Here is an 18,095-nt window from a genome sequence, read left to right as displayed (position 1 = left end):
TCTCTCCTGCTGACTCTCTCCTGTGTGTGTGTGGAGGTGTGTGTGTGCACGCGCGTGTGTGTKTGTGTGTGTGTGTGTGTGCGTGCGTGCGTGCGTGCATGCGTGTGCATGTGTGTCTTCTCCACTTTAGATCTCACGGTACGGTACTCTGAGAACGTTTTTGCCCCCCTGACATGTTGCTTTTGTTTTTGCTTTCTGTCTCGGCAAGCAAATTTCAATTCAAAGACAAGCCGAGAAAGTACAAAATGCAGTTGTCAAATTATGATTTCTTTTATCTACGACAGACCGGCGACTTGTCCAGGGTGTACTCTGCCTCTCGCAGGGAACGTTAGCTGGAGGTAGGCACCAGCAACCCTCCCGACCCCACTAAGGGACAAGGGTGTACAGAAAATGGATGGATGGATGGATGGATGGATGGATTTCTTTTATCTAAACCAACCTGGGCCTGAGTGAAAAAGTAATTGCACCCTTAACCTAATAACCTTTGCAGCAACAACTTCCGTCAAACATTTGTGATCAGTTGAAATGAGGCTATTCATTAACTACATTTGAGAGTTTTATTTGCATTTGATGATGTACTTTGGATTATTGTTTAGCTAAATAACCCAAGTAGGCTTAAACTTAACACAAACTGATAGTTGGTTGATATCCTTCAGGAATTGTACTTGAGAGTGAAATTGATGCTACCATCATTTACAACATGTTGTTTAAATCCCTCAGAGGAAACACAGGCCCTGGCCTTCACGCTACCACCACCTTGTGTAGGTGATATTCTTTTCATAAATACTGTATTAGATTTTTCACGCACTTGTACCTAAAAGTTTTGCTTTTGTCTCAGCAGTTCTTGTGGAACATTAAGATGCTTTTTGTTATATGTGAGACAGGTCTTTGTGCTCATGGAATAATTGTGATAGTAGGCTGGAAACTTCAAGATTATATCCATTTGTAAATAATAACTCTCACTGCAAAGTCTCAAAATCAAAATCTAAGAATATATATATATATATACTGCTCAAAAAAATAAAGGGAATATATATATATATATACATATATATCTTTTAACAGGAGTGTGGTTGTTTTTTAAGATCTCAGTCTACTTGATTGTACATGCCTGGATGTGGTAAAACTGAACAAAACAGGGATTAATCACAGATAAATTATGACTTTCATTTGAAAGAAATCTGGTCTAATCTAAACATCTCCACCTGTCACCACTAGGTGGGCAAAAAACACTCATCTGTTCCCTTCACATTTTCAAACGCAGTTTTCAGTGTGCCTTTTTTATGTAAAGATGAACTATTACTGCAATAGAGTTCAGATTAAACATAATTCACTTTGTTACTGATAAACTATTAGGGTTTGGGTTTTTTTTTTAGCGCTGTCTTTAACAACATAATTTTGTGACATTTCAGAATTCACATTTTGCTGCTTTGCCCAACAATTTAAGGTTTGACAAAAAGCTGAATGAATATTGTGACAGTAAACAACTTTATTTTTGTTACAGAAACCACCTAAATCACAAAAGAGTGAATTGACAGGAGCAACAATGACAATGAGAAGATAGTTTTATTCACTGGATAAAATCTAAAATTATAAATTTAAAATGAAAGATGGGTGCATGTAAAAAAAAAAAAAAAAAAAAAAAAAAAAAAAGGTAATAGAAGACGCAGATCTGAGTGGAGGGGAAAGTTTAGTTTGAAGAATTGTTCAAGTATCCTCTGTCTTACTAATGTGTCCTCAACAAAGACGCTAAGATAAGGTTTGACAGTAATTGGGCGTTGACCATAAATGCAACAGATGGCTTTAGTTTGTACATTTCTACACATAAACCAAATAAAAAATATAGTAATCGCTATTCACATCTCCACTATTAGTGCAGAAAAACATGTTTCTTGTTTTGCAGTTTGTGGTTTACGTTCTGTTGATGGGAGATAGAAGTGCTGCCCTCAAGTGGAAAAGCTATGGTACTGCATGCAAGTGACTCAATGCTCAGCAGTATTATATATTATATTATTATTAAATATTTGGGTAATGATGGCCATCATCAAATGACTGAATGTGGAAGGACGATGTGCAGCAGGTAGAGAAAAGCCAGTATCATATGTATAACTTGGTTAAACTGGAATTAGAAGTTTTGTGTCATTTCTTTTTCTTGGTTCACTCTTTTACGATTGAGTCCAGGTCATCGTTGATGTCATCTTCACCTAAACACAACAATTTTGTATATTACATCAATTCTTAAGATTTTGTCAGTTTAATCTTTTCTTTTCTTTTTTTTGGCCATATAAACATTAAGTTGCTGCTTACCAAGACAGTTCTGAATCGTCATGGATTTTGGCAACAGGAGAAAAATGAGACCGAAAATCAAAAGGACCATGAAGAATCCTCCGATCAAACATCCAACCAGGATAGCATAGCTTTCACCTTTATCTGCAGGCAGGTGTGACGAAGTTTAAGCAGAATGATTTCGACTGTTCACATCGCATATGCAATGTGTAATTTACACAATGTTTCCTGACTTCACCATAGACATGCAGGACAGCAGAGCAGTCTTCCGGATCGTTTGACTGATGACAAACAACTAGCGTGTTGTTGTCAGAGTACGAGGTTCCTTTGAGGGTCCAAATCGCCAATAGTTCACCTCCCTTCACTTCACAGCGCCCATACAGAGCCTGAGGCGACAGACGCAGAAGAAAAAGCTCACATTTGTAGAGATTAACATTTCAGTATGAGGTAAACTAACAGCGTCAACGTCGTGACCATTTCACCTGGGGAATGTCCTCCACCTTGCCGTTGGGGCAGGTGAGAGTGTAGTTTCCATGGCTGCTGTAAAAGGTGAATGTGAGGCTTTTGGAGGCTTCAGGCACTCCACACCTGAACTCTGCAGGCTCGCCCACGGCCACTTTCACATCAATGGGAAGAGTCCGATAGCCAGAGATATTTCTTGAAGGTGAGGTGCTGGTAGAGTTAGCCGAGGAGGTCGTGGCGTCTTGTGCTGAGGCAGATGAAGATTAAAAACAAAACAAGCACATCAAAAAAGGATGAAAGGGTGCTTGTTTCCTTTCTTTTTCTAGAAACATACTTATACATCTGAAATGTAACTGCAGATTTGCATTATAATTGAATGTTTGTTTAAACTAAAAGTTTGTTTTTGAGGAGAAACGAGATGGGCACAAAGAAAAATAAAATACAGAATGGGATTGGGTTTGAAAAAATAAAATTATTTACATTTTATTTTAAAGAATGACATTTAGAAGATTGATATCCATCTTAATAGTTAGCGGGGGTGAATTGGCATGTTAATGAAAACCTATATTCACCAAACAATTTATTTAGCCTGTTTTCAAAAGGTGCTTTAAAGAGTTGAAGAGCTTCAAGTTTTTTGAGGTATTTATCATATTTAAGCTGGGACTCTGACTGGCTGAATTAAAAATAAAATATTTAGTTCCAGTCCTAAGAAACATGTTGGTAACATAATAATTGGTAAAAATAATAATAAAAATAATTGAAGGCATAAGAATAATTTTTGGCTTCATTGTGTAAAATATGTTGTCATAAAATAACCTCTTATTTACAGTCTAGTTGACACTTTATTCACTAAATGTAACATACTGCTAACTTTTAACCTGTAATAATGAAGATTCTCTGTGAATGATTGGCACCACAAGTCTTTAGACTGAAATATGTAAAGTCACCTCTTTACATCTGCAGTGATATGATTTAAGCCTCAAATTCAACACACACAATGCAACGCATTCAGTTCAGGTAGCTGCTAAACGCTTCTGTGACGTTCGTGCTGTTATTTACCTGAAGAAGGTGCAGAGATTTGAAGCACCGCCAGGAGCAGCCAGCAGAGCTGAGAAATATTTCTCTTCTCTGCCATTTCTTCTGCTTGACTCAGTTAGTTTCTCTTATTCCATGCAGATTATCTCTGGAGAGTCAGAAAAATGTACATGGCTCTTTTCGTGAAGGTTAAATAACCAATACAGCAATAAATTTCACATATGTTTGCCAAAATGCAGCAGCTGGACATTGTGACGACACATATGTGTATTTAGACACTTCTGTCAACTCAAACTCTCCCTGGCATAAACTTAAATGAACTGGGTTTTACGTCAGTAAATTCCAAATTATTAAACTGAGACTGTAAATCATTAACCAATATTAATTACATAAACTCATTTTCTATAATTAACAACCACAAAGTTACTCTTGGTAGAACCATATTTAAAAACACATTCAGGCAGTCATAATGTTACATAGATGCTTTTGTTGAAGGCTTAATCAAAGCAAAACTACAGCCTGGAATCATTCTTTCTACATTTACACACAGATACGTTCTAGTTAAATACCAGATAAAGAAAGAGAACTCTGATTACACAAGAAATAGGAAGATCCTTCCTAGATCTGAAGACAGCTTCCCTATTTACAGATATAAAATAATCTTTTTTTTTCTTGCTCAAACTGACCTCAGAAATGCACCGACACCTGGGAACCGGCGCGCCTCGCGTCTCCTTCTGCACCTAAACTTCCTTGATCTCTTCGATTGTCTCCAACAAGACAGGAACGTCAGACGACCGAGGCACCGGAAGGAATGTGGAAGAGTTCCTGACGAGCCAGGTAGATTTCTGAGAACAGCAAACAGGTCGAGCAGGAAAAGATATGCAGTCAAAAAATGCTTAAGTTTTCTCTGCTCTCCATTTTCCTTTCTACATTGCTCAGGAGTACATCACAAAATCTTTTGCTCTCTTGAGAATGAAAATCAAAAAAACCTTCCATGAAAAGCCTTTATGTTAGTGGCCACATGCATGTTTGCCATGAAAAGATTTCACTTTTATTTGCTTCCAACATCAACAATGCTGCACCTAAACGCCTCCAGCGTACTTGTTCAGCAGGTTCATCATCCTGTTGCAACCTGAAGGGAAGATAAATTAATTTAACATCACTAGACATTTGCCTAAACACCAAGCTCAGAGGCCTGTTGATGACAACAAACTATCAACATCTGTGGCCCAATCGACTTTTAAAGGTTTTTACAACCCTTCTACCTTTTCTTAGTATTTCTCACTTATACTTTGATGTGTTTTATTGGGATTAATAAAGCTCAAGGACGGCAGCAAAGAGGTCAAAGCAGGATTAGGTTATACGTCCTCATCCAAAAAGAGGAATAGTGTGTCACAACTGCAAACGTATCAAGACATGGTCGACTAACTGAACGTGGAAGCATTAGTCAGAGATGCAGCCAAGACGACCGTGGTAACCGTGGAGGAGCTGCAGAAAGCCACGACTCAGGTGAAAACATCTTTTCACATGAGTAGAAGAGAAAAAAGCTTCACCGTAGGGAGCAGATGGTTGTCATGAACGGAAACACTGGAGGAAACATTTGTAGAAGCTGCAAAAAATAAATGAATCACTTAGATCAGATATTATTCACTTGTTAGAATGGACCAGTCAAAGTCCAGACACTTCAGCTAATTTCTGGAGTGCTAAGACTGGGCTGCACACAAGTCCAGCAGAAGGCAGGAGAAAACAGGTGAATTTAACATACCTCAGATCAGGTGTGATCAGTCTGGGAATCATGGAGACAGTAAGCGATGAGTTCAGGGATGGCTGGGAAAACTGAGAGGCGGGGTTAGACTGTTCTAAAATCCCAATTAAACATCCTGAGGTTTGAGGTTGTAATGTCACAAAATAGGGGAAAGTGGCATATTGGCAGCCACTTTAAAACGGTTGAAGGAGAAAAATGAAAACTCTAAAAATACTCTGATTCAGTAGTGAAAGATGAAAGCTGGTTTTGGCTCCAGTCATCCATGATGAAACTGAGACCTCCTGTGTTCAAGATCCTGCTATGTAACTGAGAGAGATTATTACACTGAGAGAGACTATTACATTGAGATAGATTATTACATCCCATACACCACACGAGGAAAAATAATGAAGAAAATTTGTTTTAGGGACTGAAGAACGAAACAAAACTCAAGTTTACTGTGTTGTTTTTCTTTCATTTTCTTTTAACCGGAGACTTAAGAACAGGGGTGGGCAATCCTGGTCCTCGAGGGCCGGAGTCCTACAACTCTTAGATGTCTCCCTGGTCCAACACACCTGGATCCAACAGCTGAATCACCTCCTAAATGCAGTCATGTTCTCCAGAGTCCTGCCAACGACCTCATTATTTGACTCAGGTGTGTTGAAGTAGAGATGCATCTAAAAGTTGCAGGAAACCGGCCCTCGAGGCCTGGAGTTGCCCACCCCTGCTTAAGAAACTCCACCACCCTAAAAACATCAGCACCGCCCATTTTATCTCTATCAGCTCTTCAGCTATCCCTGAGGACATTCACCAACCTTCATTCTTTATTCTCCTTATTTCATCGTAAGCATCAGATTCTGGTTCAAATTCATCACATGATCAGGGACAAACAAATTCCTCCCTTCCTCTCCTGGTTGATTTACATAATGCTTACTGATCATGTTTGCGACAAACTTCCACCGAAAACTTCTTCAAATCTGTTTTTTTTTTTTCTAGAAGTGCTGAGCAGTCATGGGTTGGGCCCTGATCACTACAGTTTGCGTTGACAAATGAACTATCAACTCAGTTCCTTATTCTTGTAGAACATGATTCAAGTGCTGATACTTCTTCTGCTGCAGCAGGGTAAGAAAATGTATTTTTATTCTAAATATGAAATGCATTGCTCTATTTGAACATTTTTTACATTTGCAAGAGCAGCAAACCTCTTAAGGCTCGTCTTAATGTTTGATTATTTCTGAGCTTAGACCAAGAATTTGCTCAAAACATTCATTCCAGGTTAAATATATTAAATAAGGTCTGTAAATCAAGCACCAATGCTAGGAAACACAAACTGAAGAGAAGCTGCGTTTTCTGTTTGAGCCTCAACATAAACTGTTTCCTTTCATTGCAACAGTGCACCGTTTCTATGGCGATGGGAGCTCTCCAGTTTCGTTGTTTTTGTCAAAGTTTCACTATTGGCTTAGAAACACTTTGAAAAAATGTTGTTTGTCTACAGATGTATCATCACGCATATCTGGCACTGCAAAATTAATGTTGATGAAATGACATTTTTTATTTAAATGCACTTCCTGTGTAAATTGTTCCCACATGCAATGCTATTAATGTCATGTTAAATTAGCATTATAATGATTTTTGGCTCAGAGGGGAGGAAATATTTAACAAACAAGTGAAATGAACTTCAAGCACAAAGCTGGGCTCATAAGGCCAGAAGTGTTTTTTTTTGTTTGTTTGTTTTTCCTGCGATGCATTTATAGAGTTTAACCCTTTCATGCAGGAATTATGGTCCTTTATGTAAGGATTTTTTTCCATTTTTATTTTTATTTTCTTAAAGCATAAAAAAGGTAGGGAAAAAATTGTAAACATTTCCTTTATTATTTAATTTTTTTAGCTGTTCATTTGTAATTTTCTCCAAATACAAAGTTGTTTTTTGTTCTTAAGTGTTTATCGGATGTCACAATATTTTTTTCTACCTGCAAGAGTTGTCTACAGCAGAAGGATGAACTGGGTCAGTTGGCATGCTTTTTTGTCTGTCGGCCATATTGGATTTAACAAAAAGAATTTCTTGCATTTGCAGCTGATGGCCAGTAGTTGATGGTATATTTTATGATGCACTAGTGTCCACTTCAGTGGTCTGTGTGCATTTATAACATAAAAATCCACATAAAAAGAAGCACAAGAAAATGGTTTTTATATAGCTGTCCACTGTAGTGACCACTATGCATGAGAGGGTCAAGACGGAAAGCAGCAACACCTGCTGCTAAATGCATTTACTGTTCATGAAAGACTCCAATGAAGCCACACCAAAAGCTATGACTTTATAAATTATTGCTATTGAAGGCTGTTCTGTTAAATCATGGGGCGTATTAATTTTTCGAGTCAATTAAGTTTCTTTTCCCCTGTGACTGTATAAATGATTTAAAAACGGTCCTCACAAGTTTTATTTTGTGTTTTTACTAGCAGAGAAAGTGAGTGCTGCCTGGTTGGTGACCTTTGAGAACCCGGATATTTGTGCTTTGAGGGGGTCTTCGGCGGAGTTCAGGTGTTCGTACAACTACCCAGACGAGGAATCCGTCAGACAGACTGCATGGGACAAAGGAATGATTCAAAATGGCGTCTTGGAACGCGTCAGGCTTTCAGGCCTTCCGTCATATTATGGCCGATATGAGTATCAAGGTGATCATGCACACAACTGCAGCCTGGTTTTACGTGACCTGCAGGAGAACGACACTGGATACTACTTCTTCTGGTTTGACACAGATAAGTTTGGACGGCGCAGTAAGAAGTCAGTGTATCTCTCTGTCACAGGTAAAACAGCTTTACGTTCACAGGATTCTGTTTTTCAGGTTGAATGTTTTTTTGTTGTGTAAGTCTTGTCTTTGCTTGATCTCCAGGGCTGGAAGCCAGCGTACGCCCCAACAGAGTGAGACTCGGAGACAGTGTGACCCTTGACTGTCGGACAGAGTGCCAAAACACCAAAATAATCTGGTTCAGAGATGGACGTCCGGTGGCAGAACCAACATTTAAGGCTCAGATTACAGATACCGGAAACTATTCATGTGCTTTTGAGGGAATAGAATCCTCGCAATCAGATCCTGTGGCTCTGGATGTTTGGTGTAAGTACCATGATGATGCTAAGTCAAGATGAATAAATTTGATGTTAGTCACTGATATTCTGCTTATAATAAGCCTCACAAGCATTGTATTTGGTCAGTAGAAATCAAATGTATTGATAAGAGGACTTTGCATGTTGCAACATAATAATCACAAGCGTCTATGCGTTTTATTCAGATTTCATGCGACAGACCAATGCAGAACATTATTGAAAGAATTTTTTTTTTTCAACTTGATTACAAAGAAAATTTGAGGAACAACTGGGGTGCATTCTCATTTAGACCCCTTTTCTCTGATACCCTTAAGTTGGTAAACAAAGTTCGCGTTTATGTCATTTGACCTCAGTGTAAACACAGCTTTTCTGTGAAGGCCTCCAGTGGTTTATTGGCGAACGTTGGTGAACAAAGTCCATCAAGAAGACCAAGAGACACAGCAGACAGGTCAAGGAGAAAGATGTAACAATGTTTAAAAATTAATTATTGAAAAATATCCAAAGCTTTAAACATCTAACCTCAGGTGGGGCAATCAGTCTGCAGGACAATCATTTGTTGTCCACCACAAATCTGGAAGAATACTAAAAAGATATTTGTACTGTACATAACCCTGAACACTTTAGCCATGCTGCAGCAAGGTAGTGGCAGCAGCATGCTGTGGGGATATTTTGGAAGCTGGTAAGAGTTGATAGAAAAACGGGTGAAACAAATATTATAATATATATAATATATATATATATAATATATATAATATATATTTTTATATTTTTATATTTGTTATAATAACATTATAACAAATATAAAAACCTAGTGGAGGCTTTAAAAGATCTGCAAATGGGATGAAAGTTTTCATTTTCCTTTCACTTCAAACATGAGCTGCTTCTGTCACATAAAAAATAAAACAAAATGAGGCTTGTAGTTGAAATGTTATAAAATGCAAAAGAAAAATTCAAATAGCATGACTACTCCTGCATGACACTGTATGTACTACAAAATATTTTTACTGGAATCGTGGTTGTTTTTTTCTCCAGATCCTCCTCTGAACGTATCCGTTGAGGTGAACCGCTCTGACCCTCTCCTGGTCGGTAGCAGCGTGACTTTGACCTGCAGAGGTTCTGCCCGCCCTGCTGCGATTACTTACACCTGGTGGCACAGCAGTAACGGCTCTAACTCCAGCACCGAGGTGGGCTCAGGGCAGGTGTTGAGCATTTCCTCCGTTGAGCTGACCCACACTGGGACGTATGTCTGCCAGGCCGAGAACCGTGTGGGCCAGAGCCGTTCAGCTGAGCTGCTGCTGACGGTGGAAGAAACGGGTAGGAATCCTGGAGGAACGGAAGAACTCGCATTGTTAAAGCTTTAATTCATTCATGTTAATTTGAACTTCAGAGCTTCGAGATACTGGGGGTACTTTGAATTATTTGTAATGGTTTATTCCTTGTTTTTTCCCCCCAGTTCATCCTTTAATTGTCCTTGGAATTGGAATTAAAGTGATTATTCTGCTTGTTCTGCCACCGGTTCTCATCTGGGTCTGGTAGGTAACGCAGAACATCACTTTGAGTTGGCTCTGGTTGTTTTGCTGAATTGGGATACCAGGAAACAAACTGTGTTCATAGAAGCTTCTTGTTTTCTTGTTAAAGGAAATGTCGGTCTCATTCTGATGCAAAGAACGAAGAGGTGAGAAGAGGAACAAGTTTTCGGAAAAAAACAAAACAGGAAATGATACCAGATACATGTGACGCCTAATCTAGTCTTCTTTATTCCTCAGAATACCAGCAATGACTATGAAAATGTGATTTTTGGATGAAAGAACAACTGCTCTAAAATCCCTAGCATGAGAAAGGAACCAAAGGAAAGGAATCAAAGTAACTTTGCACTGAAAAGTCTCGCCATGTGGACAGAAAATGCTTCCTGACGCTTAGCTAAGCTGCATGGACGACCTGCAGTGTCAATGTGCATTTTCCTTTTTCTGTGCAACATTCAATGGATTCTGAATGCATTATGGATATTTGTTATTTCAAACCATACTGATGTTTTTCATACAGGTTATTTATTTGTGTGCTAAATTCAAATATTGGTTTATGTTGCAGTCATTGGTAGAAACGGTTCCATTTTAAGCTACGCAACACTGCCCCCCTGAGTTTGAATTAATGTCTGCATATCCCATCAAACATGAAAATGTTCTGTCACTTTGAAAATTATTACGAGTTCTCCATGAAAATATTTATGAAAGTCCAGTGGTCTGGATTAGATCCGATAAGGTTTACCTTTTATCGGAGTTTGTTTTTAATGGTAACTGAAAATTTCTAGCTTCATAAATGTGTGGTTTTAATACACATAACTTTCACACCTTTAATTTTTATTATTTTTAATTTATTTGACATGTTGTACTTTCCATAATGTGCATACTGGACCTCAAAGTTTAAAATGTGAATATACTGCATGAGAAAGAGTGAAACGTGGGGAAAAAAAAAAAAAAAAGTCAATGTAACTTCATTCACACAAAAAGGAGAGAACTTTACAGAATTAGTCTTGGTTGAAAAGGTCTTTTCTAAAAATAAACTGACGCTAAAATCTCCAAGTAGCGGATAGAGCAGGAAGCAGAGTCCCTGTCCTCCTGGTGTTCATCCTCGCCCCGCTCTTCTTCAGGCCCTGCTCAGTATCTGAAACCTAAAGTTTACTACAAATACAGAAATTAATCTGTAGTTCTTTTTTACGTGGTAGTTCTTTTTTACATGGTTGTGATGACCATGTTTTCTGTCATCTTTATTACACTAAACATGAAACATCAGTTTTTCAGTAAGAGTCTCTTCAGGAAATTGAACATAGCATTCTTATTCAAGTCGTGTTGTTTGTGGTCTGCATCTGTAATGATCTGTGGAGGACTTCCTGTATTTAAATTCACATCTGTGTTTTGCAGCACTTCCTTCACAATACATCAGATCACTGTCAGGATTAAAACTGCTTCTATTAAGAAATAAATACAACAAAATGTGTTTATTTGCTTTCTTATAAGCCATGTACAATCACTGACAAAAAAAAATAAAATAGCGAAACCAGATGTACAACTGGTCCAACCCAACATCGATTTATAAGAAGTCATTTCAATTTAGGTCTGTTTATGAAATATTTAGGTTTTCCTTGATATATTTTGAACTGATCAAGAGCACTGCGCTCCCAACACACTGACAACTTCAGACTTTGAATGTATTTAGCCATGCAGTAACTCTTTAAAATGCTTGGTCCATTTCAATGTAGTGCACAGTAAAAGTTTGGAGGATACTACGACAAATATCTTTATAAAAGGTTCATGGTTAGACTTGATCCTGGGCAAGAAATTGCTAGGAAGTAGAGAAAGAAGAAGTAATGCTAATAACTGTTATGAGACGTGTATATTTTACCCGTCTGGCAGCGACTGGAAGTACATCAGTAAAATTAACTATCTTCTTCCCACAGAAAGTCAACTTCCCAAGAAACTAGACTTAAAAACCATCATAAATGAATTTGCTACAAGTAAAATCAGGCACATGGCATGTTGAGCTCAAATATCAACATGTCAAACCAGCAGGCATCCCAAACACAAACCATTTGCACCTTCAAGTATGTTTTTATGATAGGCCGAAACAGCCTCAATGCAAAACATAAAAAGAATCATAAAAAAATATCTATTCATGTGAAAATCTAAATATACAGATATGTAAAAAAAAAATATAAATAAATATGCAGCATAGTTATTTTCAAAATGAAATTAGATTTCCACATCTAATTACTTCTAATAACTCATGTAGACCGTTAAAATACAGTTTAAATCTAGGTCCGGACAACTTATTTAATCATTAAAAGGACAATTTGACAATTGTTTACAGTGACCTACTTCATGTAAAATCCGGGAAGGAATAACACTTGGACTGGGTAAAATATGTATATTTGTTCAATATATTATCTATTTTAAGCTTTGTTTAAATTTCCCAATTGTATTTTCTCCTTCGGTTTTTGGGTGGAATTGTGGCACTTTTAGCCCTCCGTAGAGGGAACGTCACCCGTAGAGGGAACGTCATTTAGAGTCCTGTTGCTGAACTGTAATGATCTGGATCAGGTGTGTTAAAGCAGAGACATTTCTAAAACAAGCCAGGCAGTGCGCTTTGTGGGGGGTTTACAGGGCAGGATGACCCGACATCACATGCATCCATTAGGTCTCAACATTGTGTTGTTGTGTTACCCAACATGTGTGTTGGCAAACGTAATCAAAGCAGTTCTTTCACTCTGTCGCAGTTGTCCCAGTGAGGACATATGACTGTCGTCTGGCTGTCTTCTTTTTCCTGAAAGCAGAACAAACACAGATTTATAGTGGAAGTGTAACTTTTCTTTTTTTTTAGCTAATAGATTGTTTATGCACATAACACAGACCCTGCAACTCTTTTGGTCAACTACGCATAGCTTTGGACACGCCACGCCTTCACAAAAGTTGATTTGTTTTGTTCATCCAGACAAGAACTACAACCACACTGCCTATAAATATGACTGTGTTATGCCTGATGCTTATTGGACGCAGCAGTCCCGGTCTTGTTCATATGAATTATTTATCGTGAAAGGAGCAAAGGCTTCACTCACCTCATCATCAAAAAGGCAGCTAAAGCAGCAACAGCCAGCAGGACCCCGATGGTTACTCCAATCACCACCACTGTACTTCCTGAAGAGTCGGACAGATTTGTCTCTGCAAAGAGCAGAAGATTACAGAAAACTAAACGCATACAGACACAGAGCCTTACTGAAATATTCATACCATCTGAAGCTCTAATATCTTGTCACATTATAAAAAAATGTTTTATTGAGAATCTTAAGAGATATATCAACAAATAATAGCAACAAATAACTGTGAAGTGGAAGAAGAATGATAGATAGTTTCCAATTATTTTACAAATAAAAATCTGAAGAGTGACAAGCTTTTTTTATTCAGCCCCAAAAGTCAATAGTTTACAGAAACATCTTACACTGCAGCTATAGTTGCTGGTCTTTTGAGACCATAGCCCCCATCTAGAGACTGAAATTTAAGGTTATTCTTCTCTCCAATGAAATTAAAACCCCACAGGATTGTATGAGTTTCCAAATTTTGCCACAGCTTATCACTTTTATTTAGCTCTGGATGTTGACTAGGCCACTCTCACTCAATCTAAACTATTCCATTGCAGCTCTGGCTGTATGTTTATGATCATTGTCCTGCTGAAGGCTCAATCTCTGCCTGAGTCAGAAGTACTTTACAGCATATAACAGCTTTTCTTCTAAGATCACTCCATTCTGATCATCTTTCCTGAAGAAAAGCACCTCCATAGCATAATGCTGCTAACTCTGTATAACCCAGTAGGAACAGGGTGTCAAAGTGTTTCATCATTTCTAAGATTTATGTTTGTAAAAAAGCATCAAAACCATCCACAATCTCTTTTCACGTCACAAATTATTGTACTTTGTGTTAATCGGCCACATGAGATCTCACTAAAATATATTCAAATGTGTGGTTGAACTATAATAAATACTTTTGAGATGTATTGTAAACACTACTATGTTCCAGCCTCATTGCCAACAATATTTGGCTGTATTTGGTTGATTACTGTGTAAAGATGGTTCATTTTGACATGCAGCAAATGATATAAACAATACCTGAATCATCAGTGCTGTGACTGGTATCTAAAGATAAAACACATTTTCAAGGATCCTATACTCTGAATCCTGTACTCATAACAGAACTTAAAACAATCCCTTGAATGTGATCTGAGTCTCTGCATTGACCTACCACTGGAGCTGATCAGAGTCACGCTGGCTTTCTCAAAGCCGTATCTGTTGCGTGCCACACAGCAGTGCTGCCCATAGTCCTTCGTGGTGATGTTGGCACTGGTGAGTTTTGGGGCTCTTCCTGTTATTGTAGCCTGGGGGGATCTTCCTCGATGAAAGCTTAAGTCTGCTGCTGGGAGACAAGCCGCACCCTGGTAAAAGACGTAGGTGTGGACCAGTGGGTTGGCCTCACTGCTGCAAGTCAGAGTCACAGGATGATCCTTCTCTGCTCCCCAGGTGGAGATCATTATGTTTCTAGGTGGGTCTACAGAATTTATTCAAATATTACAAGATTTAAAGGACATGAAAAGTGAATCAAGCAGTGGACAGATGCAGCCATATCTTTAAACATGTTTTCAGTATAATTGAAGATGATGTAGTTTGGTATCAGAGTTACATTTCACTTACATTGCACATCGATTTCCAGAACATTTGAGCGTTGCGTTTTGTCTCCAGTCTGGATTTGGCAGTAGTAGCTGCCAGATTGACCCGATGCAACTTTGGGGGTACTCCACACCGGTCCAGCACCTACCAACATGGCTCCTTTGGTACTGTACCACGTGAAGCGGCTTTGTGAAGTGGCAGCTGGGCTGCAACAGGCCAGGTTTAACGTTGTCCCCTCCAGGATGACGCGGGATGGACCCGCCGAGACTGCAACTGCAGTGGAGGAACCTGCAGCGACAAAAAGGGAGAGAAAAGGAACCTGAATGAAGAACCTCATTATTTTCCAGGGCCTTACCTATACAACTCTAAAAGTATCCAGCAAATGTAATAAATTTTGACTTGATAGAATCGTGAACAATGAAGGGAGACTTGACTGAATTTAATGAATTCTGTAGTTTCTGTGGACAGAACAAACAGAAAAAATAATTACCACCTTCCTTCAACATTTAAACTTAGCTAAAGTTAAGACAACTTAGCTAAAAAGGTGTTGCAGGCTCTCACCTTCATGTAAACAAAGCAAATCAAAAATCATAATACTAACTGTAGAAAGCAAACATTAGTGAAGTTACTTTCTCTTTAAGCCTCTAAATAGTTACTTTAAAGTTGAGTTTATTTTTGAATTGTGTTAATTTAATGAGAGATTAAATTAACACAATTAAATCCTGAAAAATCCTGTTGTAATGCTGGAATATTTACACTGAAAAGCAATATCAGCACTTCAGATGTTTTTATCATCAGTTCTATTTACTGTTTTTTTTGTTGTTGTAAATAAATAAACCAATTAAGAAGCATTTGTGTATTTTTTATAACATATTAGTTACTACTCTGGAATAAATTAGAAGTTTTGCTAAATTAATTGCTTATAATTCAAAGTTTGGGGCTTGGGCGATAACTTGCATTTTACACATAGCAAAGCAAAGATTATTTTACGCTCATGAAATGCAGACTAAAAATGTTGCTTGAGGATTATAATCCTACAAATGAGGAGACAAAACTACATTAGAAACAAGGAAGCCACAACACAAAGCTGTAACCTACAGATGTATTTGCTACTACATGTAGTTAGACAAGAATGTCTGTGTGGTTAAAAAAGACAAAAACAGAAAACATGAGCTGACTCATTTTGTGTCAGGAGATTATTTCAGTTCTAAAACCTTTTAATACCCTGAATCCTATGATTTCAGAGGGTTTTCTACAGTAATTTGAATAAACAAGCATTGTAACATTTGTTTTTGGCTGTTTTTTCTTTACAGAAGTAATGCAATGTCATGAGTTCATATATAGTGATTATTATGTCAAACGGCCACTGGCAGGTTTCAGTTCTGCTTCCTGCGAAAAACACAAACTTTCAAAAAGGAAACGGTTACATGTCAACACAAAAAATACAAACACTAATTTTCTGCTTTCCATATATTTTAGATATAAAGCTATAACAAATATTTCATTTTTATTTAACCGTGATCAGTTTTGTGGCAAACCAAACATACTGTGGACCTTGTGTTGTTCGCTAACAGTGAGACTCACCAATAGACCAACATTAGACAACAGCCACTGGAAGAATAAATTAAAAGTCCTCTAGTAGGAAAAGGAATAAACAGATGGTTAAAACTGTCTTGAAATAATATTAAACTGTGTTTGTCACGTATCTTACAGAACAGAGAGAATATGCCCACCTGCCACTAAGAGCTGCATGCCAGTCTGTGGAGGCATCTTCTGCGTCTTATGGTTGGTGATGAGGTAAAACACGTATGTTCCACTGTCCGACTCTTTGAGATTAGAAATCCTCAGAGAGCAGTTCTTGCTTCCTGGTTGTCCCAGGTACTGCACCCGGTTCTGATAAGATGGATCCTGGAAAATACCGGCGCTGTGGAACACGTAGCTGACACAAACATACGTAAACTTAGAAACTGTGTGTTTTTGCAGAAAACCCTGTGATGTATTTTTGTTTTTCTCTGATGAGTGTTTTACCTTTCCGTAATGCAGCGACTGTCTCTGAGACACCACATCTCAGACGTAACTTTTGTTTCACTGCTTCCTGTCTAATTAAGAGCAGCAGATTACATACCCTCTAAGTATTACCAGGACGCTTATGAGAACAGTTTATTTCGTTAGAGTTTGTCAGCAACCATGGCATGGTGATATCTACTTATTCTGACCACGGAAAGGTTACACAGAAAGTGATCTCTACTGCTACGAGAAACAATGCCTCCTTTATTACCTGTGCAGAGAGCCGCCCATCTGTCTGGACTTCATCAGAGCTAAGTGGGTAGTCATAGGAACAGGGGAGGACCACTGAAGAACCAACCACAGCACAAATGGGACTAGAGGTGAGAAGAACTGACCAATCACCAGCCAGAATACCTGCAGAAGGAAGAGTAGGTGTTACATTACTATAAAATACAACTCAGGAGTTAATCATCGAACTGTAGCGGTCTCACTGACTTTGTCCTGTGGTAATGCTGGAATACATTAGCAATGTTTTTACCTCTCACACACAGAATGATGAGAAAGCAGCAGCTTTGGTGATGATGTGCCATGACTTCACTTGATGTTCTCCTCTTGATGTGGTTTTCTGTTCACCCTCCTTTAGCTTCACCTCTACTAACCTCAGTTTTTTCGTTTGTTTTTGCCTTTATTTTCCACTGCTCTCTGTCAGTGTCTTTTCACAGCTGTGTTCACTTCTGTCACAAAACCAGTAGGTCCAGTCTCTTCTGCTTCCTCTATTTTTCCTCTATAATGGGGAACTTGGCTAATGTCAGTGCTCTCATGTCATTACAAAGAAATGACCACATCCAAGTCAGGTTTTCTTCCTTTTTGCAGAGTGCGCCTGTTGGTGTGTATATGAGGTAGCGCACCTGTTGAGTTTACCAAATGAAAACTACCTGATATGTGTTGACAGTCACTATTAAAATGTGTCTAATTGGGAAAATGTTTTCAGGTGGGACAGGGAGTCCACTCAGTCACTTCAGAGGGAGAGCTCGTGCCCACTTCGTCCACTCAGGACCGTTGACGTCACTCGAACCCCTCTCGTGCGCAGCAGAGCGCCCACAGAAGGAGCAGACCGCAAAGACACGAAGAAGCGACGAACAAACCTCCGGCAAACCTCGTTTTTATGACCCCAGACCTTCAAATGTTGTTCCCCTTACAGCTAGAAGCGGGCGCTGGTGGTTTTGGTTGATGAACGCGGGCGAAACTTT

General features: G+C 38.5%; 3 protein-coding genes across 7 annotated transcripts; 1 reads left to right on the top strand and 2 right to left on the bottom strand.

Annotated features, from left to right (window-relative positions):
* Nucleotides 1-2,109: 2,109 nt before the first annotated feature.
* Nucleotides 2,110-4,559, bottom strand: LOC103478301 (uncharacterized). The gene is made up of 6 exons (XM_008432042.2): nucleotides 4,470-4,559; nucleotides 3,808-3,931; nucleotides 2,769-2,995; nucleotides 2,525-2,672; nucleotides 2,308-2,430; nucleotides 2,110-2,204 (listed from the first exon to the last, which is right to left on the bottom strand). Exons 2-6 carry the CDS (start codon nucleotides 3,881-3,883, stop codon nucleotides 2,158-2,160), a joined length of 621 nt encoding a protein of 206 aa, XP_008430264.1. The 5' UTR covers nucleotides 3,884-3,931; nucleotides 4,470-4,559; the 3' UTR covers nucleotides 2,110-2,157.
* On the top strand, nucleotides 4,532-11,624 carry LOC103478302 (B-cell receptor CD22-like). 5 transcript variants are annotated; one of them, XM_008432047.1, is made up of 9 exons: nucleotides 6,251-6,370; nucleotides 6,524-6,649; nucleotides 7,985-8,200; nucleotides 8,285-8,332; nucleotides 8,419-8,640; nucleotides 9,663-9,944; nucleotides 10,084-10,162; nucleotides 10,269-10,305; nucleotides 10,397-11,624. In XM_008432047.1, the coding sequence occupies exons 2-9, from the start codon at nucleotides 6,613-6,615 to the stop codon at nucleotides 10,433-10,435; spliced, it is 960 nt and encodes a 319-aa protein (XP_008430269.1). In that variant the 5' UTR covers nucleotides 6,251-6,370; nucleotides 6,524-6,612; the 3' UTR covers nucleotides 10,436-11,624. The 5 variants fall into 5 exon arrangements, with proteins under 5 accessions (XP_008430266.1, XP_008430269.1, XP_008430267.1 ...); XM_008432044.2 differs by lacking the exon at nucleotides 6,251-6,370 and adding an exon at nucleotides 4,532-4,620 and having other exon boundaries at nucleotides 7,985-8,332; XM_008432045.1 differs by having other exon boundaries at nucleotides 6,527-6,649; nucleotides 7,985-8,332.
* A 684-nt stretch (nucleotides 11,625-12,308) lies between these two features.
* Nucleotides 12,309-17,469, bottom strand: LOC103478303 (sialoadhesin). Its single transcript, XM_017309741.1, has 8 exons — nucleotides 17,384-17,469; nucleotides 17,117-17,259; nucleotides 16,867-16,937; nucleotides 16,572-16,777; nucleotides 14,863-15,126; nucleotides 14,417-14,719; nucleotides 13,240-13,342; nucleotides 12,309-12,947 (listed from the first exon to the last, which is right to left on the bottom strand). The coding sequence occupies exons 1-8, from the start codon at nucleotides 17,433-17,435 to the stop codon at nucleotides 12,887-12,889; spliced, it is 1,203 nt and encodes a 400-aa protein (XP_017165230.1). The 5' UTR covers nucleotides 17,436-17,469; the 3' UTR covers nucleotides 12,309-12,886.
* Nucleotides 17,470-18,095: the final 626 nt, after the last annotated feature.

This window comes from Poecilia reticulata, linkage group LG16 (genome assembly GCF_000633615.1).
Source record: "Poecilia reticulata strain Guanapo linkage group LG16, Guppy_female_1.0+MT, whole genome shotgun sequence".
In the NCBI taxonomy this organism is placed as follows: Eukaryota; Metazoa; Chordata; class Actinopteri; order Cyprinodontiformes; family Poeciliidae; genus Poecilia; species Poecilia reticulata.
This window is presented reverse-complemented; position numbering and strand designations above follow the sequence as displayed.